Source organism: Colobus angolensis, unplaced genomic scaffold, assembly GCF_000951035.1.
Source record: "Colobus angolensis palliatus isolate OR3802 unplaced genomic scaffold, Cang.pa_1.0 Scaffold59, whole genome shotgun sequence".
Taxonomy (NCBI): Eukaryota; Metazoa; Chordata; class Mammalia; order Primates; family Cercopithecidae; genus Colobus; species Colobus angolensis.
The window spans coordinates 4175381-4197633 of NW_012119487.1; the positions used below are offsets into that span (position 1 = coordinate 4175381).

Consider the following 22253-nt stretch of genomic DNA (forward strand, 5'->3'; position numbering starts at 1 on the left):
AAAAAAAAAAAAAACAGAGACACAAAAAATAAAAAGCAAGAGATTAAAACATACTATCAGAGAAAATCACCTTCACTAAAAGGAAGACAGGAAGGAAGGAAAGAAGGAATATAAGACCACAAAACAACCAGAAAACAAATAGCAAACTGGCAGGAATAAGTCCTTACTTAACCAATAATAACACTGAATGTTAAACTCCCCAATCAAAAGACATAGAGTGGTTGAAGAGATAAAAATCAAAGATCCAATTATCTGTTACATATAAGAAACACACTTCACCTACAAAGATACACATAGGTGGAAAATAAAAGGATAAAAAAAGATATTCCATGCCAATGGAAACCAATAAAGAGCAGGAGTAGTACACTTACATCAGACAAAATAGATTTCAAGAAAAAAACTATGAAAGAGACAAAGAAGGTCATATATAATAATAGAGGGGTCACTTTAGCAAGAGGATATAACAGCTGGGAATATACATGCACCCAACATTGGAGCACCCAGATATTTAAAGCAAATATTATTAGAGCTAAAGAGAGAGATAGACCCCAATACAATAATAGGTGGAGACTTCAACACCCCACTTTCAGCATTGGACAGATCATCCAGACAGAACATTAAAAAAGAAACATCGGACTTAATTTGCACTACCGACCAAATGGACCTACTAGATATTTACAGAACATTTCATTCAATGACTGCACAAGGCACATTTTTCTACTCAGCACATGGATCATTCTCAAGGACAGACCATATATTAGGCCACAAAAAAAGTCTTAAAAGTTTCAAAAAAAATTAAAATTATATCAAGTATTTTCTCTGACCACAATGGAATAAAGCTAGAAATTAATAACAAGAGGAATTTTGGAAACTATACAGCACATAGAAATGAAACAGTATGCTTCTGAATGAACAGTGTGTCAATGAAGAAATTACTAATAAGAAGGAAATTTTTTAAATTCTTGCAACAAATGAAAATAGAAACACAATATACCAAAACTATGGAATGCAATGAAAGCAATACTAAGAGGAAAGTTTATAGCAATAAACGCCTACATTAAAAAAATACAAAAACTTCAAATAAACACCTTAACAATACATCTTAAAGAATTAGAAAACCAAGAGCAAACCAAACCCAAAATTAGTAGAACAAAATAAATAAAAAAGATCCTAACAAAAATTAATGAAATTGAAATTTTAAAAAAATTTCAAAAGATCAATGAAATGAAAAGTTGGTTTTTTGAAAAGATAAACAAAATTGGCAAACCATTAGCCAGACTAAGAAATAAAGGCCCAAATTTTAAAAATCAGAAAAAATGAAAAAGAAGACATTACAACCAATTCCACAGAAATTCAAAAGATCATTAGAGGCTACTATGAGCAAATATATGCCAATAAATTGGAAAACTTAAGATAAAATGGATAAAGTTCTAGACACATACAACCTATAAGTTTAAACCATGAAGAAATCCAAAACCTGAATAAACCAATAACAAGTAACGAGATGAAAGCTGTAATAAAAAGCCTCCAAGCAAAGAAAAGCCCAGGACCCAATAGCTTCATGCTGTTTTATCAAACACTTAAAGAACTAATACGATTCCTACTCAAACTATTCTGAAAAATAGAGAAGGAGGAAATACTTCCAAATACATTTTACAGAGCCATTATTACCCTGATACCAAAACCAGATGAAGATACATAAAAAAAAAAAACCTCAAAACTACAAGCCAATCTCCCTGATGAACACTGATGGAAAAATCCTCAACAAAATGCTAGCAAACTGAATTCAACCACACATTTAAAAGATCATTCATCATGACTATCATCATGACCAAGTGACATTTATCCCAAGGATGCAAGGATGTTTCAACAAATGCAAATCAACTAATGTGATACATCATATCAACAGAATGAAGGACACAACCATATGATCATTTTAATTGAGACTAAAATTTAATATTGCTTCATGTAAAAGCCCCCAAAAAACTGGGTATAATAGGAACATACATCAACACAATAAAAGCCACATATGACAGACCCACAGCTGGTGTAATGTAGAACAGGAAAAACTGAAAGCCTTTCCTTTAAAATCTGGAGTAAGACAAGAATGCCCACTTTCACCACTGTTATTCAATGTAGTGTTGGAAGTCTTACCTAGAGCAATCAGAGAAGAAAATAAAGGGCATCCAAATTGGAAAGGAGGAAGTAAAATTATCCTTGATTCCAGCTGATATAATTTTATATTTGGAAAAGTGTAAAGACTCCACCAAAAAAATTATTAGAACTGATAAACAAATTCAGTAAAATTGCAGGATACAAAATCAACATGCAAAAATCAGTAGTATTTCTATAGGCCAACAGTGAACAATCTGAAAAAAAAAAAAAATCAAGAAAGTAACCCCATTTACAATACATACAAAGAAAATAAAATACTTAGGAATAAACTTAACCCAAAAAGTGAAAAATCTCTATAATGAAAACTATAAAAGACTGATGCAAGAAACTGAAGAGGACACAAAAAATGGAAAGACATTCCATGTTCATAGATTGGAAGAATCGATATTGTTAAAATGCTCATACTACCCAAAGCAATGTACAGATTCAATACATTGGTATCAAAATACTAATGATATGCTTTGCAGAAATAGAAAAAACAATACTAAAATTTTTATGGAACCAAAAAGACCCAGAATAGCCAAAGACATCCTGAGCAAAACAAAAACAAAAAAACTGAAGGAATCACATTACTTGACTTCAAATTATACTATAGAGCTACAGTAACCAAAACAGCATGGGACTGGCCTAAAAACAGGCACACAGACCAATGGAACAGAATGAAGAACCTAGAAATAAATCCATAAATCTACAGTGAACTCACTTTTGACAAAGATGCCAAGAACATACATTGGGGAAAGAACAGTCTCTTCAATAAATGGTGCTGGGAAAACTGGATATCCATAAGCAGAAGAAACTAGACCCCATCTCTCACCACATACAAAAATTAAATCAAACTGAATTAAAGACTTAAATATAAGACCTCAAACTATGAAACTACTATAAGAAAACATTTGAGAAATGTTGCGGGAAGTCAGGGACCCCCAACGGAGGGACCGGCTGAAGCCACGGCAGAAGAACATAAATTGTGAAGATTTCATGGACATTTATCACTTCCCCAGTCAATACCCTTGTGATTTCCCATGCCTGTCTTTAATCTCCTAATTCCGTCATTTTCTTCATAAGCTGAGGAGGGTATATGTCACCTCAGAACCCTGTGATGATTGTGTTAACTGCACAAATTGTTTGTAGAGCATGTGTGTTTGAACAGTATGAAATCTGGGCACCTTGAAAAAAGAACAGGATAACAGCAATCTTCAGGGAACAAGGGAGATAAGACTTGGAGCCTGACTGCGCAGGTGAGCCAGGTGGAACAGAGCCATATTTCTCTTCTTTCAAATGCAAATAGGAGAAATATCGCTGAATTATTTTTCTCAGCAAGGAACATCCCTGAGAAAGAGAATGTGCCCTGAGGGTAGGTCTATGAACGGACCCCTTAAGGCGGCTGCCTTTTATGGTCGAAGCTGAAGGGATGAACTAAGCCCCGGTCTCTTGTAGCGCTCCCAGGCTTATTAGGAGGAGGAAATTCCCACCTAATAAATTTTGGTCAGACAGGTTATCTGCTCTCAAACCCTGTCTCCTGATAAGATGTTATCAGTGACAATGCGTGCCGGAAACTTCATTAGCAATTTTAATTTCGCCCCATCCTGTGGTCCTGTGATCTCGCCCTGCCTCCACTTGCTTTGTGATATTTTATTACCTTGTGAAGTATGTGATCTCTGTGACTCACACCCTATTCGTGCACTCCCTCCCCTTTTGAAAATCGCTAATAAAAACTTGCTGGTTTTATGGCTTGGGGAACATCACGGAACCTGCCAACGTGTGATGTCTCCCCCGGACACCCAGCTTTAAAATTTTTCTCTCTTGTACTCTTTCCCTTTATTTCTCAAACCAGCCAAGACGCCTAGGAAATAGAAAAGAACCCATGTTAACTATTGGGAGCGGGTTCTCCCAACAGGGAAACTCTCCAGGATACTGGTCTGGGCAAAGATTTTTTCAGTAATACCCTACAAGCAGAGGCAACCAAAGAAAAAATCAACAAATGGGATTATGACATGAAAAAGCTTCTGCGCAGCAAAGGAAACAATCAATAAAATGAAGAGACAACCCACAGAATGGAAGAAAACTACCCATATGACAAGGGATTAATAACCAGAATATATAAGGAGCTCTAACAAACTCAATAGGAAAAAATCTAATAATCCTATTTTTTAAATGGGCAAAAGATGTGAATAGACATTTCTCAAAAGACATACAAAATAGCAACCAGTAAATGAAAAGGTGCTCAACATCACTGATCATCCAGAGAAATGCAAATCAAAACTACAATGACATATCATATCACCATAGCACTCCACAGATACAGACACATAGATTTAGATAGATACAATTATTTTCTGTATCCCCCTACTAGAAAGTAAACTCTATGAAGGTTAATGATTCTGTTTTGGGCTACACTGTGTACGTATTCTCAGCTCCTAGAACAGTGTTTAGCACACAGTCAGCACTCAATAAATATTTGTTATATGAATGCTTACACAAAATGTCTTTGCTTATTATGTTTCCCCAATCTTAGATATCCTCTCTACACTGCTGCCTACAAAAATTCTACTCATTCTTTAAAGCCCACACACATATCTTTTTCTGCAAAATTTCCTAATTCCCTCAAGTGGAACTCATTGCCCTCTCAACAGTTATGTGTTTATAATTTTATTTACTTATAATTTTTTATATTTATTTTTATATTTATTTTTTATAATAAAATCAGAATCATTTAAATTATTACATTGGTTTTTGCTTTTACCTCCAGATTGTACACTCCTTAAAGGCAAGGTCTACGTCCCATCTTTTCATCATACGCCATGCCACCTTCCTCACCCCTTACCCACTACCTGATAGGACCACATCACCACCACAGGAATATATTATAAGGGATAGGCACTCAGTATTTGTTGAACTATTTGAAGGGAAGGACATTCCCAAACAAAAAAATAAAAGCAGATACTAGGTTATGTGAAGTGGTATACTATTTTTTAAGTAAATGCAAAACTGCAGTGCTTCAGAAGAAAGGTTAGAGGTGATATGAGTAAATTATTTCCATAAGATTCTATTAATATGACTATAGTTGAATTTATTAGCTAACAAAATATTAGTAAAGTGTTCATTTTAAGGAAAATTGAAGAAGCTGAAACCATTCTGGCAAAACAACAACACAACAAAAAAAAAGTATCTTTAAGAAACTCAATGTGATTGGTCAGGTGACACCTTTTAGTTGCAATGTGGTTCTTTATGATGTCACTGAACTTACCCCGAGTCACTATGACTGATAATGTTACAATGATCATCAGTGTATCCTTTGCTGGGCATATTTTGCTGACTGGCAAGGTTATATGAAGTGCTTTTATTGAAGCACCATTTTAGCTAATAGCTCATGGTATTTTCTGCTTCCCTTCATAGGGAATTTAGCTATTTTATTTTATTATTTAGCTAATTTGGCTATTTTAAAATAGCTAAATTTTAGCTACTTTTTTTTTCAGTTGACAAAAAAGGATGTCTAATCAAGGACTACCACTGATTTTTTCTCTGTTGCTTATCTGCTTCTTTGGGGAGAGTTTCTGCATTTGTGATGGAACTATCTGGACAAAGGTTGGATGGGAGATTCTTCCAGAAGAAGTACATTATTGGAAATTTAAGACTTGTCCATCTCACCGTCTGCCTTATCTTCTGGAAAAACTATGCTGCTACTTTGCTAACATGGATATATTTCACGGTTGTTTATATCTCATTTATAATTTATCACAAGCTCTCTTTTTCATCTTATTTGTTTTGTCTGTGCATTACCTGTGGATGAAATGGAAGAAACACCAAAAAAAGGTGCATTCATGATACAAGTAGTAATAGTTACAAAATCTCTAAGGGTTTAGAACATAATATTACCAGTTTCTTTGAGAGAGGGTACCGTGTTTTATTCCTCATTGTAATCTTCCCCCAACTTCCCATTCCTCCCCAGTGTCTAGCACAGTGTCTTGCTCATACTAGGTGTTGAACAAATGTGTATTGAATTAGAAGGTCCTTAGAATCATCTAGTCCCCTCTACTTCAAGTTACAAAACACACCAAAAAAAGTAGTGTGCTACCATTCGGAGAATGTATGGAAAATCAAGTTATCTGTCTGGGTCCTTAGGTAAGTCATTTGTTCTTTCTCAGTTGCCTCATCCATAAAAGGATCTGTAACAAGAGATCTCTTAGAACCCTTCCAGATGTATCTAAGAAATCTAAGTACAAAAGTTGTCATGTAATTTTTATATGGGCTATAAACTAATTGCTAATATTAAAACAACTTTCTGGGAAATGGAGTTTTTAAACTATTATATAATTTCCCACTTTGCCAATAGACGACACCATAGTTTCAGAGGCAACCTTAAAAGCTCTTTGATCAAAAAACAAACAAAACCTCATTGACCTTCAGAAGAATTAGATATTTATAAATGTTTTCTTATTTTTAAAATGACTGTTACTTTATGGTATTATACCTTGAGGTTCTTTAGTAAAGGAATACATTTTGCTAATCAAATAATTTCTCACAAGAGAGTACCCTAAACATAGGACACCTAATTGTTTGCTGATGGTGATAAGGATCATATATGTGGCATACAGATAACATTTCCTTTGCATTTATACCTTTCTTCTATAGTAACCTTCCTTTTGTATAAATAATTGATGTGTGCTGTTTTAATAAAGTTTCTTTACACATTTAGAACACAAATTTAATTTGAACTATATTATTAACTATACTATAGTATTGAACTCTACTATTTTATGTAGATAAAATCTATATTGTTTTTCCCCTTTCAGCTGAAAAACCAAGCCTCATTAGAAAAACCTGGTAATGATCTAGAAAGCCCATTCATCTACAACATTGACAAAACACTCTACAGAGTGGCAACCACAGCATCAGCGATACACAAGATCTGGGATCACAGGTCTTACCATCCTTCCTCTAAGAAAATTAAGCACTGCAAATTAAAGAAGAAGAGTAAAGAAGAAGGAGCCAGAAGACACGAAATATATGCATATGCAAATGTAGCTTAGTCAAATATAGAGATCACAAAAGAAATCTATCATCTAAAGATAAAAATGGTTCTTTGGAAACCTTTATAAATTTTTTGCCACAATCTTTACTAAAATTTTTCAAAGAAGCCTGGGTTGAAATGTTGCTTCCATTCAATTAAAAAAGAACCTGGACTTACTAAAGTACCAGATAATAAATTGTATACTGTAGAAAATGAAATAGAGGTTCCTCTTCAAAGGGACTTTTCTCCCAGTCTAATTCAGAATAGAAAGTAACCTCTCTTAGAAGCAAAATTTACTCAAAGACCCAAGCTAATATTGTTAAATTCTGCTAACTGTAACAAAGAAATCAATATACTCTGTTCTTAGCTCCCACATTTTAGCCTAGATATTTGCCCTGGCATGCCCGAACAGGTCCAAGCAAGTATTAGGTCATAGCCTGTTCCTCTTTCCTTATTTGAAAGTGTTTTTGCCTCTCTCAGCATTCCACAAGTTACTTCCTCTCTTCCTTTGTTCTCCTCTGCCTTTGCCTCTTTTGGGAAGTTCTAAGTTGCTAGCCAGTCAGGTCGAGTACAGAATGTGAGGTCCCATTCCAGCCAATGGAAACTGGACACAGCAGTAGGGTGGACGCATCAGGTTATAAACAACTCTGTCTCTTTTGTTCGTGTGTGGCAAGACTGCTAGCAAGCAGCACCCTTTCTGCAGAAAGTAAACTAGCCTTGCTGAGAGATCCTTTGTCTCAGTGTTGATTTTTTGTGACACTGAGCACCTGTTCCCAACAATTTGGTGGCCCATAGGGGATTAACATTCCCCTCTGGGACAGTCTTTGGTCCTCTCTCATGGGGAGGTGCCCTGCCGCCCATTGCAGCAGCCCCAGGAGGACAGCCAGGACCTACCTGGTGCAAGGAATATAGTTGGATTCTCAGCAACGCAGGGAAAGAGAGAGGCTTGTGGGACTGCAGGGACCAGGTGACTCCATGCATGGGCCAAGGTAGGAAAAGCTGCAAGAGGGTGGCAAAGTACTTCCTTGGTGGTCAGCTTTTGGAAGCTGAGTGTGTGTGCATGACCAATTACCAGTCTGTTGCTGGACAGAGTGCGTGAACACACACAGGAAGGGTGTAAGGAACCTCCAAAAGGGAAAAGGAGGAAGGTTAACCTCCCAGGGAAAGAGAATCGGTGAGACATCTCTGGTACGAGAGATTGAGCCTTTTGGCAAGCCTTTAAAGATGGGACAGCCAAGATATCCCCAGTCTGAAGGATCTGGGGGATTGAGCCTTCCCGGGAAAAGAACAAAGAACAGGCGAGACATCCCTAGCACAAGGGATTGGGCCTATCTAGGATTCAACATGGGAAAAGACTTGGCAAGCCTCCAAAGGAAGGGAGGGCAAGAAGCCTCTAGTAGGAGAGGTTCAGCCAAGCCCCTCTCCCCTGTTGCCACTGCCACCGCACCCAGGAGTGCTAGAAACAGCCAGCAAGGAGCAAGGGGGGTTGAAAGCTCCAGAGAAAGGGCCTATTCTAGTCAGGCATCACCCAAAAACTTCAAGATAGGAAATGTTTCGAGTAAGACAGGGAAGATAAAGACCCGCGGCTATAGCAGTATTAGTTGAAGACAGTAGAAAATTAACCTTTGGGGGGAAATAAACTGCAAGCATACCCCACCAAGTTAGAGCTATTTTAAATCAAAAGCAGGAAAGTGGCTTACTGACTCCAGAATCTTGAAATATAAGGCTATTTTACCAGAAAAAGATGATTTCACCTTGACTACTGATAAGTTGCTCAACCCAGCAGGTTTCTTGGCAGGAGACCCAAATTTAAAAAACATTTGTGTCTAGATTTCACTACCAAACAAAAGTCAGGCCAGATCTAGGAGAGGTCCCTTTTAAAACAGGGCGGCACTGGTTTATAGATGGTTCCTCCAAAATAGTCAAAGTAGAAAAACATAATTGGTATTCAGTAATTGATGGAGAAACGCTTGAAGAAGTAGAGTCAGGAAGACTGCCCAATAATTAGTCTGCCCAAACCTGTGACCTGTTTGCACTCAATCAAGCTTTGAAATATTTGCAGAACAAAGAAGGAACTGTTTATACTGATTCTAAGTATGCCTTTGGAGTGGTACATACAGTTAGAAAAATTTGGGCTGAGCAAGGTCTTATTAACAGTAAAGGCCAAGATCTAGTCCACAAAGAACTAATTGTTCGTGTCCTAGACAATCTCCAGTTGCCAGAAGAGATAGCTATTGTACATGTCCCAGGGCATAAAGGACTTTTCTTTCACAAGTCAGGGAAATAACCAAATGACCTTGCAGGTCAGATAACCAAACAAGCTGCTGTTTCTTCTAAAATGCCTTTCACTTAATTCCTTGCCTTCCTTCCCCTACTGCAGTCCCCATCTTCTCTTCCACTAAAAAAGGAAAAGTTAATAAAAATAGAAGCTAAAGAGAACACAGAAGGAAAATGGATATTGCCAGATCAAAGGAAGATGTTACCCAAACCTCTCATAAGGGAGGTCTTAACCACAGTTCTCAGACTTCATAGATGTATAGGAATTTATACCCTAGCCAAGCAAGTTACAAATAGTTGTCTAATATGTAAGAAAACCAACAAACAAGTCATAAAGAAATCACCTCCAAGGGGGAGGGATCCAAGACTAAGGCCATTCCAAAGCATTCAAATGAACTGCACTGAAATGACCCCAATCAGTTGCCTAAAGTATTTGTTGGTGAGAGTAGATCATCTCACTCACTAGACTGAAGCTCCTCCTTTTCAAATGCAACAGCTAATTATGTAGTTAAAGCATTAATTGAGAATATAGCACCCAAATGTAGGCTAATAGAAAATATGGACTTGGACAATGGAACCCATCTCACAGCCCATGTCATTAAGAAGCTATCCCAGGTTTTAAACATTAGATGGGCGTATCATATCCCTTGGCATCCATCTTCATCATGGAGGGTAGAAAGGATGAATCAGACCTTAAAGAACCACTTAACCAAATTAGTTCTAGAAACTCGTTTACTGTGGACCAAATGATCAGGACAGCTCCCTGAAAGGATACATGCCTCTCTCCATATGAAATGTTATATGGATTACCTTATTTACATTCCTCAGCTGATGTTCCTACATTTAAAACTAAGGATCAGTTCCTCAGAAATTATATACTTGGTCTCTCCTCTACCTTTTCTTCTCTTAAGGTCAAAGGTCTCTTAGCACCAGCCACCACTAGAATTTCCAGAACACCAGCACCAACCTGGGGACCACCTTCTCATCCAAGGGTGGAAGGAAGGAAAACTCGAGCCCAGCTGGGAAGGCCCCTATCTGGTGCTGTTAATCACCGAGACTGCCGTCCACACAGCTGAGAAAGGATGGACCCACCATACTCGAGTCAAGAAAGCATCTTCCTAGTGAGAATCATGGGTTGCTGTACCAGGATTGAGCCCTACCAAGTTAAAGTTAAAGAAAGCTTAATTTTCATGTACCTTCTATATTGCTTCCTTTCCTTTCCTTATTCTGTTATTAGGTCCTTTGTTATTAATATAACTAAGTCTGACCCACCTCAGACCATTGCCTTTAATGCTTGCTCTGTCATACCTTGTGGAGATGTGAAGGATCAATGACAGCTAGCCTTTTCACACAAATATTTGTGCCCCAGCCCTCTAACTGACACAGTTACTCCTAGCACTCATAGCTGTAATTGCCTGCAGCTGAGACACCAATTCTCTGCTCCTACAGCCTGGCAACCTTGTAGTAGCCGGAACTATGTCCTTTGAACTACTCAGGAGCAAGGTTAGACTTCCACGGAGGAGGTTTGTGCAAATCTAAAACCCCTCATCTATTTCACTAAAGGGACTACCCCTTCTAACTGTCAGCCTTATCAGTGTAACCCTGTCCTCTCTCTCACCACCTCCATCTCAACTGACTCTAAACTTGCCCTTGCTCACTTCTATGGTATGGGGATTGATGTAAATGGGAAAGACCCCCTAGGCATTTTTGAGATATGCATTATTCCCCCGTCTTCCCCTTCTTCAGTATCCTTTTTCAATCCCACACCAGTTACTCCGACAACTAATGATAAAACTAGAGTGTCTATTGTGAAAGTGAAATATCTAAGACAGACCTTAGCTATTGAGACAGGATATCAAGATGCAAATACCTGGCTGAAATGGATTAAATATTCCGTTTGCGCTTTAAATAAAAGCGATTGTTACGCTTGTGCACACGGTAGACCAGAGGCCCAGGTTGTCCCTTTCCACTCAGATGGTCTCCTTGTTGACCAGGCATGGACTGTATGGTGGCTCTCTTCCAGAATCCCACTGCTTGGGATAATCCATCACACCAAGCTCTCTCTGCTGTTTCCTGAAGTTTGACACCCTGAGGGTCAGGCCTGGAGGGCAATCCAGCTTCCACCTCTAAATGCCAAGTTTACTTCATGCCTTGCACACAGGGGGAGAATTTGGTGTTCCTTGGAAGCATAAAAAGATGCAAGGAACTCAAGCCTATCCAGAAGCTTGCCCATCAGTCCCCGAGCAGATGTATGGTGGTACTGTGGAGGACCTTTACTGGATACTCTGCCCTATAATTGGAGCAGTACTTGTGCTCTAATCCAATTGACTATCCCCTTCACCCTGGCGTTTCATCAATCTGAGAAAGTAAAAACAAGACACTGCAGACCAAGGGAAACTCCATATGAGTCCTTTGATCTCAGGTTTACATAGATGTTATTGGGGTCCCATGAGGAGTGCCAGATAAGTTTAAAGCATGGAATCAAATAGCTACAGGATTTGAATCTACATTGTTCTGGTGGTTAACTATAAATCTATAAATAAAAATGTAGACTGGATAAACTATATTACAATCAGCAATGATTTGTAAATCATACTAGGGACTCCATCAAAGGGATAGATGAGCAATTAAGACCTACCAGCCAGATGGCCTGGAAAAATAGAATAGCCTTAGATATGGCCGGGCGCGGTGGCTCAAGCCTGTAATCCCAGCACTTTGGGAGGCCGAGACGGTCGGATCACGAGGTCAGGAGTTCGAGACCATGGTGGCTAACACGGTGAAACCCCGTCTCTACTAAAAAATACAAAAAGCTAGCCGGGCGAGGTGGCTGGCGCCTGTAGTCCCAGCTACTCGGGAGGCTGAGGCAGGAGAATGGCGTAAACCCGGGAGGCGGAGCTTGCAGTGAGCTGAGATCCAGCCACTGCACTCCAGCCTGGGTGACAGAGCAAGACTCCGTCTCAAAAAAAAAAAAAAAAAAAAAAAGAATAGCCTTAGATATGATATTAGTAGAAAAGGGAGATGTTTGCATCATGATTGAAACTCAATGTTGTACCTTTATTCCCAATAATACTGCCCCTGATGGAACTACAACAAGAGTGCTGCAAGGATTAACAGCCCTATCCAATGAACTTGCCAAAAATTCTGGACTAGATGATCCTTTTTCTAAAAGATAGAACATTGGTTCAGTGGATGGAAAGGGATTTTGACTTCAATTCTCACCTCGTTAGCTCTTGTTATTGGTATACTTATTCTCACAGGCTGTTGTATTATTCCCTGCCTTCAAAGTTTTATACAAAAACTTGTCTCTGCCACTCTTACAAAGCTAATTCCTAACTTTCCTCCACCCTATTCAGAATGATTACTTCTCTTAAAAGGACAAACAGAGCAATTGAGTCAAGACATGTTAAACAAGTTTAAAGAGGAATGATAAAATAAAAGAGGGGGGAATTGTAGAAAATGAAATAGAGGTTCCTCTTCAAAGGGACATACCTCTCAGTCTGACTCAGAATAGATAGTAACCTCTCTTAGAAGCAAAATTTATTCAAAGACCTGTGCTAATATTCTTAAATTCTGCTAGCTATAATAAAGAAATCGATATACTCTGTTCTTAGCTCCACATTTTAGCCTAGATATTTGCCCTGGCATGCCTGAACAGGTCCAAGCAAGCATTAGGTCATAGCCTGTTCCTCTTTCCTTATTTGGAAGTGTTTTTGCCTCTCTCAGCATTCCGCAAGTTACTTCCTCTCTTCCTTTGTTCTCCTCTGCCTTTACCTCTTTTGGGAAGTTCTAAGTTGCTAGCCAATCAGGTCGAGTACAGAATGTGAGGTCCTGTTCCAGCCAATGGAAACCGGACACAGCAGTAGGATGGACGCACCAGATTTTAAATGACCCTGTCTCTTTTGTTCGTGTGTGCCCACGTGGCAAGACTGCTAGCAAGCAGCACCCTTTCTGCAGAAAGTAAACTAGCCTTGCTAAGAGATCCTTTGTCTCACTGTTGATTTGTGTGACTCCAACCACCTGTTCCCAACATACACTATCACTGCTACATGTTTAAGTATTTTGTTATTTTCAATGTGTTAGATTACTAATCATTAACCAATGTATATAACAGAAGCTTAATTTAGTGTTTCAATAAATCTCTGATAAATGATAGCTGTGATTTGTCTTATTTTCCTGAGAATTTTTTTTTTTTTTTTTGAGACAGAGTCTCATTCTGTCACCCAGGCTGGAGTGCAGTGGCTCCATCTTGGCTCACTGCAACCTCTGCCACCCTGGTTCAAGCAATTCTCCTGCCTCAGCCTCCCGAGTAGCTAGGATTACAGGCTCCTGCCACCGTGCCCAGCTAATTTTTGTATTTTTAGTAGAGATGGGGTTTCACCATCTTGGCCAGGCTGGTCTTGAACTCCTGACCTCAGGTGATCCACCCGTTTTGGCTTCCCAAAGTACTGGGATTACAGGCATGAGCCACTGCACCCTGCCTTCCTGAGAAAATTTTATAACCACAGAAAGACTTTTAACTTCCTACTTCAGATTGCTAAAATAGCATGGAAATATTAAAGAATATATTAATTTTTTAAGTATAAATGTTTTCATTTTCAGTATAATAAATGATGAATTATAGATTAACTTTTTTTAATTTCAGACTTTTATTGATAAGACAATTCAATTTTTTAAACTATGGTTACAATATTTTTCAAAGAACAACTAGGAGATAGGCCTGAGACTGGGACAGATGATTTGACTTAAAATATCTTGAAAAATCCTAGAAAAATATATCTATAACATATCTGCCACCATTATAAGAGAGGAAAAAAACTTTTCAAAACCAATCCTTGAAACAGTAATAAACTTTACAGTTTTATAAGTAGCGGAAAAGAATAGTACCTGGCTTGGGCTACTATGGATTACGAAAGGTTTATTTTGTTCCACTTTCCAGACACCCTTTACCTCCATTCCTTCTTAGCACAACCCCACCTTCACATTTCTATAAATGTTTGTTTCATACCTTCAGAGTTCTGAAATGTTAGCTAATTCTCTCTCAAAGAACATTAATATATATTTATTTTAATGGTGCACTATTGAAGACTTAAAAAATCCCCAAACCTCTAAAACCCAACGAAATTTATCTCTACTAATGGAATTTTCAGCAGAATGGAGAAGACTATTTGGGGTAGGGATTTCTGAATCCTTTAAGTTTCCCCAGGTAACTCCTACTCTAATCACTAGAAGAAATAGAAGTGATATACATTCTTGATAAGACTGAATTAAACAAATGTTAAATTTTATGTTATTTATGTTTCTGACATTCCACAGCCACATTACTATGAAACTCCATTCTGAATAAGACTGAATTAAATAGTAAGGCTGAATTAAATAAATGTTAAATTTTATATTGAGTTATTTATGTTTCTGACATTCCACAGCTACATTTCTATGAAATTCCAATATTAATCATTGATCTGGAAACACAATACTAGTTTGCTTTTTATAGTTTTCATTTCTTTTCACCACTAAGACCTATTAGGTATCATTGCTCCAAGAACCTAAGGACCCAAATTAAACAGATGGATATTATGAAGAAGGAAACCAATAATACCTCACACCCATTAGCCCCAAAAAACTTCTCAGAAAAGTTACAGCAAACTTTGTCCTTGAATTGTGATTTTTAAGTACTATAGGTCATCTTTCAAAAATGGATTTTAAATTATGGAATATGGGCTGGGCATGGTGGCTCATGCCCATAATCCCAGCACTTTGGGAGGCTGAGGAGGGCGGATCATGAGGTCAGGAGTTCGAGACCAGCCTGACCAACATGGTGAAACCCTGTCTCTACTAAAAAATACAAAAATTAGCCAGGCATAGTGGCGCATGCCTGTAATACCAGCTACTTGGGAGGCTGAGGCAGGAGAATCACTTGAACCCAGAAGGCAGAGGTTGCAGTGAGTTGAGATCACGCCATTGTACTCCAACTGGGGCAACAAGAGTGAAACTCCATCTCAAAAAAAAAAAGAAAAATTATGGAATGTGAATTTCACCTAAAATTACTAATCATGGGGGGATCAATTGAATTATTTGCTATTTGTGTTTTCCTTTTACTTACAGATCTAATCATAAAAATAAAAGATACTGACATAAGATTGCTTATAGAAAACAGTTCAAGTGGACAGTTAATTATAATCTACAGAGCACAATTCATCTCTTTCTTCCCAAATGTGTTTCCTTCCTTTAATTTCCTTATTTATATTAACTATTCTAGTCCCTTTCTCATTCTATTGATGAACATGCACCTTACCACTACCAGCTGAATCTTCCTCAAGATCACTTTCATCCTCTTCCTGTTCTACATAAAAACTTTCAGTGGCTCCCAGAATAAAATAAAAACATCTTAGCCAAGCATTTAAGGGTACGGTGTAATAAAAGCAGCAGCATTTTTCAAGTGCTGACCACATGCCAGATATTGTGGTAACTGCTTTATATCATCTCATTTAATTTTCACAGTAATCCTCAAAAGATGGGAACTATATTATTGGCCCCTTTTTCAGAGAAGGAAACTGAGGTATAGAGAATTTAAGCACCTTGTCCAAGGTCACATAGGTTTCAAGTAGGGACACGAGTATTTAAACTCAATCTCAAGAGGACATGTACTCAACCCTTTTATTATTCTACCTATGTTATAGCCTACCTGTGGAAACTATGACCCACTGCTCAATAAGGCAATCTTGTCACCGTCCTCCAACATGCCACTTTCACTCACAGCTCTAAGATTTTGTTCATGCCCTTTCCTTTTATATTGCATATTCAAATCCCATCCATTCTTCAAGGCCCAGCTCAAGCACAACATGCTCTGACTTCCTATTCTCCCACCACCCTGTAGCACGGAATACCTGCTCCGCCAGTTTTAACCTTTAATCACAGTCTTTCTGATATTTTTAAATAATTGTTGAATGTGTCCATAACTTATAATCTCCCACCTAACAAATATCCAGAGTGCAGGAACAACCAATTGTATCTACAGCAATACTATACTCACAATGGGAATTCAATAAATGCTTGCTAAAAACAGAAATGCAGATAGCCTTGCAAAACAAATGCTGTGAACTTCATAAGCACTAGCTTAGTTACAAAAGTACATCTTCCTGAAATCTCTTTAAGCTATATTTTACAGGGTTGTGGAAGTATATATGCAAAATATTAGCAGAAGACAAAATAGTGCTGTTTTTTGAACTTTGTATTGAAGCATAACTTACCAACAGAAAAGTACAAAACCTATGTGTACAGCTCAACAAATTTTCAAAGAAACATACCCATGTACCAGCAACCAGATTAAGAAAAAGAACATCACATCCCAGAAGTTCCCCCATGCCATAAGGGTAGCTACTATTCTGACTATTAGCACTATAAATTAATTTAGCCTAAATAAACCTTTCTAAAATTATTGTTACAACCTTTTATATTTGAGGAATCAAATATATTACTCAAATATGCTATTTTTTAAACATTTAAGAAATGATCCACTTTGCCTGAGTCTCTCAAAAAATAGCCTTGAACATATATATTGAACATACAATAATCTTCTTATAGAAATTATTTTCTCATAGAAAATTATTGGTGAGACAGAAGTTGGTAAATCAACAAGCTTCCAATATGTACAGTTACTAATAAATACAATGTTTATGGCCAATAGCAAAATAAAGAAAGAGGGGGAAATTTCATGTATTATTGTCAACTATGACTGTGGTTGTATCTACAAATAAAACACTGTGAAAAAAGGTGACATATCCTGTAACTCATAGGAGAAAAACTCATCACATCAGTCAGTTTGCTAACCCCTTGTGAGCTTCCTTACCTGCCCAGTCCAGAAATTCAACACACTCAGTCTGAGAATATCTAGCAGCAACATCTCGAGCCCTTTCTTCCCGGAAGTTCAAAGCTTCTATATCAACATCCAGTTCAACCAGTGCTTTCAAAGTTTCCAAACGACCCCAGGCTGCAGCACAGTGTAAGAGTGTATACCCTAACAAATGGAATGAAGATGGTGAGATCAAACAGACAACACTGTTTTAGGCTAATTTACGTAGTGGAAGATCATAATGGTGATCAAGTATTGAACAATTACTATGGGTCAGGCACTATTCTGTCTTACATATAGAAAACTCATTTAGTTTTATAAAACCACTATGATGTCAGAACTATTACAGTTCTCATTTTATAGACAAGGAAACTAAAGTCCAGGTGGGGTAAGAAACTTGCCCAAGGAAACATCCCTGGCAAACAGTAAATGATGGATGCAAGATGCCAACAGAGACTGTCTGAAGCCTGAGCTCTTCAACATCATGGGAGGAAGGTGGCAATCTTCCTAATGGTCATCTATTCTAAACACAACTGGACCGTGATTTTAAAGAATTTTTATCAAACTCTAACCACTCTAGCATTATTGTTAGCACAATTATACAAATTACTAAAACTGTGTATACCTTAGGTTTGGAAATTCTTTTAATTAAAGCTAAAATTATGGCCTATCAAATTAGAAAGTCATTTCTTAGACTTTCTCAAGTGACTGCCATGAGGTATAATTGTAAACAAGAAGGATATGGAAGGCATCTTTAAATTTTTTTCAGATTGATTTTTAAAAAATTAAATCAAAGATCATTGTTTGAACTTGCCCACAAGGATACTTCTTTTTACTGCAATTCACTTTATTGCACAGAGGAACAATACTGTTAAGCTTTCTAGAGGCTTCCTGGTGTGATAAAGGGATAACCCCAGTCAATCCCTTAATCTCTTGTGTCTAAATACTCTATTTTTTCAGACAGGGTCTCTCTCTGTTGCCCAGTTTAGAGTGCAGTGGCATGAATAGCTCACTGCAGCCTTGAACTCCTGGGCTCAAGCAATCTTCCCACCTCAGTTTCCTGAGTAGCTGGGACCATAGGCTCATGCCAGCATGCCCAGATCATTTTTTTTTTTTTAGACAGAGTCTGTCTCTGTTGCCAGGCTGGAATGCAGTGGCATGATCTCGGCTCACTGCAACCTCTGTGTCCCAGGTTCAAGCTATTCTGCCTCAGCCTCTGGAGTAGTTGGGACTACAGGCACGCCCCATCACATGCAGCTAATTTTTGTATTTTTAGTAGAGATGGGGTTTCCTCATGTTGGCCAGGATGATCTTGATCTCTTGATCTCATGATCCACTCACCTCAGCTTCCCAAAGTGCTGGGATTATAGGCATAAGCCACCGCACCCAGCCGATAATTTTTTAAACATTTTGTAGAGACAGAGTCTCAGTATATTGCCCAGGCTGGTCTGGAACTCCTGGGCTTAAGCAGTCCTTCCCTGGCCTCCCAAAGTGCTAGGATTACAGGCATGAACCACCGCAACCAGCCACTCTGAACTTTTTGATCCAACTTGTCAACAGAAGGTTGTAGAGTCATATACTCAGTTTTTTCTCTGAAGCGTGCTTTTCTGACAGTGAATCTTAATTTTCATGTCTTTGCCATATGGACAGGCTTGGAATTTCCCAAATTATCCTTTTCTCAATTTATTTTTCCTCTGGTATTTTCCTATAAGCAGCAAGAAGAAACCAGGAGCACCTGCAACACTTAGCTTAGGAATCCCCTCTCTAAATAAGGTTTCATGGTGACATAGAATCAGAATGAAGAAATAGAATATTTTAGAGTGTATCATCAAATCTTAATAGAGTATACACCTATTTCCACACATTGGAAAATACCTACCAAAAAGATGGCAATATTCATGTCAATCAGTCACAATACTACCTTCCTTGAATAGTGTTAGGGACACACTGCCAAATACTGATTTGGGTCTCTCCTTTTCCTTTATATACTGTTTTTTTAAATATTACTATTATCCTCATTTTTATAGATGAAGAAACCATAGCACAGAAAGGTTATACAATTTGCCCAAGTCACATAGTCAAGTTAATGGAAAGCTGGGGTTTTAACTCAGGTAGTCTGGCTGTAAAATCCATGCTGTTAACCAATTTATTACAGAATCCTTTTGTAACTTGATTTTTGCCTCAATATTTTTCAGAGTTATCCATTTTAATACCCAAAGAGCTAATTCATTCCTTTTAATTATTGTGTAATATTTCATTGTATGAAAATACCATAATGTATTTATCTACCCTCCTATTATTTATTTCCAATGATTAACTGTTATAAGCATGGCTTGAATAATCATTTTTATACTTATGTCTTCTTGTAAGCATGTGTGAGAGTTTCCCAAAGACATATCTCTAGAAATGGAAATTAGGATCATCAGGTATGTCCATTAACAACTTCATATAAATGTTCTCAAAAGTGATTATATCAATTTATGCTCCCTCCTCAGAGTGAAGGAATTCCCATTTCCTACATCTTCAGCAATGTTTAATACTGTCAAATATTTAAATTTTTCTGAATCTGATGAGTCATGGTAGCCCATTGTTTACATTTGCTTTTATAGTGAAGTTAAACATATTTTCATTTATTTATTGGCCAGGAGAGTTTCTCTCCCATAAATTGCATGTTCCTAACCTCTGCCTATTTTTCCATTGGGTTGAATTCCAAGCCTATTAATTAGTAGGCTGTCTTTACATAGATATTTCCTTTGTGGCTTATTTTGTCACTTTGTTTATGAAACCTTTTGGGCATAGTTCAAAATTTAGATAGATAGATAGATAGACCGACAGATATTTTCCCTTAGTGGTTGGGTTCTTTATATCTCAAGATACTCTGTGATGTCTCAAGAATATAGCAATACTCTATTTTTCAGAAAGTTTAAAATATTTTGCTTTACACATTCATGTCTTACAATCACCTGTAATTAATTTTTATGTGTGGTAAAAAGTAGGTATATATCAACCATTGTGGAAAACAGTGTGGTGATTCCTCAAGGATCTAGAACTAGAAACACCTCATTTGACCCAGCCATCCCATTACTGGGTATATACCCAAAGGATTATAAATCATGCTGCTATAAAGACACAGGCACATGTATGTTTATTGTAGCACTATTCACAATAGCAAAGACTTGGAATCAACCCAAATGACCATCAGTGACAGACTGGATTAAGAAAATGTGGCACATATACACCATGGAATACTATGAAGCCATAAAAAAGGATGAGTTCGTGTTCTTTGTAGGGACACGGATGCGGCTGGAAACCATCATTCTCAGCAAACTATCACAAGGACAGAAAACCAAACACCGCATGTTCTCACTCATAGGTGGGAATTGAACGATGAGATCACTTGGACACAGGAAGGGGAACATCACACACCAGGGCCTATTGTGGGGAGGGGAGAGGGAGACGGATAGCATTAGGAGATATACCTAATGTAAATGACGAGTTAATGGGTGCAGCAAACCAACATGGCACATGTATACATATGTAACAAACCTGCACGTTGTGCACATGCACCCTAGAACTTAAAGTATAATAATAATAAAAAAAAAACTATCTATATCATAGCCACACCTATACATACGGGGGTATTGGACAACGGGTAGACATTTATCTACATCAATATTATGCTATGGGAGGGTGGGACAAATCATAGTTAGGCATCTTAGTATTTTTGTCATAGCACATGAGCAGGTATCACATGCCAATTTGCAGTGGGTCCTAGGTCTGCAAATACAGGCAACGTGTAATAGGAATTAAGCGTTTTGTCATGACAAATCGGGACTTAAACTATAGGTCAGTCTCTAGCTGTGAGGCTTGGACAAGTTCCTTTTCCTTTCTAAGCCTCAGCTTCCTCATTGATCAAAAGAGATAACACAGAACATCTTTAGATAGTTTTTAAAAGAATTAAATCAGGTAAGACATGTAAAGTACTTTGCACTATATCTGGGAATACCTGATGGCAGTAACTTCTATGAGTCATAGATAGAAATATTTGCCAATCTATTTACTTTGCGTCTTTTTCTGTTCCCAATGTTTTCTGGTGGCTAAAAGAAAAGAAAAAGCAAGCATGATAAAGACTAATTAAAGAGTTGTTCCTCAAAAGAAAAAAAAAAGTAGGTATATAATTTTATTTTTTTCCAGATGAATAATAAACATTCTCTGGCATCATATATTAAATAGCTCATTTTCCCCACTGAAATTTAGAGTCAGCTTCTCAGTTGCTTTTTAAAAAGATATTAACTAGATTGACAAATTAATTTGGAAGAAATTAAGAGAAATAGCATTATGATATTTAATCTCACTATTGAGACATATATACACTTTGTGTGGTCTTTCATATAAATCAATAAAGTTTCATACTTTTTGCCATAAATGTCTTACAATTCTTATTTTATTATTATTATACTTTAAGTTCTAGGGTACATGTGCACAACATGCAGGTTTGTTACATGTGTCATGTTGGTTTGCTGCACCCATTAACTCGTCATTTACATTAGGTATATCTCCTAATGCTATCCCTCCAACCAGCCCCCCCACCCTACTATGTGTGATGTTCCCCACTGTGTGTCCAAGTGTTCTCATTGTTCAATTACCACCTATGAGTGAGAACATGCACTGTTTGGTTTTCTGTCCTTATGATAGTTTGCTGAGAATGATGGTTTCCAGCTTCATCCATGTCCCTGCAAAGGACATGAACTCATCCTTTTTCATGATTGCATAGTATTCCATGTTGTATATTTGCCACATTTTCTTAATCTGGTCTATCATTGATGGAGATTTGGGTTGGTTCCAAGTCTTTGCTATTGTGAATAGTGCCACAGTAAACATACGTGTGCACGTGTCTTTATAGTAGCATGATTTATTTTTTAATTTTTTTTTTTTTTTTTT

General features: G+C 37.5%; 2 protein-coding genes across 2 annotated transcripts in view; one reads left to right on the forward strand and one right to left on the reverse strand.

Moving 5' to 3' along the window:
- The window catches only part of ANKRD45 (ankyrin repeat domain 45), a 62235-nt gene that overhangs the window by 19611 nt on the left and 20371 nt on the right, over positions 1-22253 (reverse strand). The window contains exon 3 of the mRNA XM_011962334.1: positions 17310-17477. Coding sequence (XP_011817724.1) covers positions 17310-17477 — 168 coding nt within the window. The remainder of the gene's footprint in view (positions 1-17309; positions 17478-22253) is intronic.
- LOC105526362 lies at positions 5452-7275 on the forward strand. The gene is made up of 2 exons (XM_011962333.1): positions 5452-5988; positions 6969-7275. Exons 1-2 carry the CDS (start codon positions 5665-5667, stop codon positions 7203-7205), a joined length of 561 nt encoding a protein of 186 aa, XP_011817723.1. The 5' UTR covers positions 5452-5664; the 3' UTR covers positions 7206-7275.

Excerpts from the sequence above, each read along its gene's own strand:
- LOC105526362 (XM_011962333.1), top strand. The coding sequence starts at position 5,665 with ATGTCTAATCAAGGACTACCACTGATTTTTTCTCTGTTGCTTATCTGC. Across the intron at positions 5,989-6,968 it reads GGAAGAAACACCAAAAAAAG|CTGAAAAACCAAGCCTCATT; the intron begins GTGCATTCATGA and ends TTCCCCTTTCAG.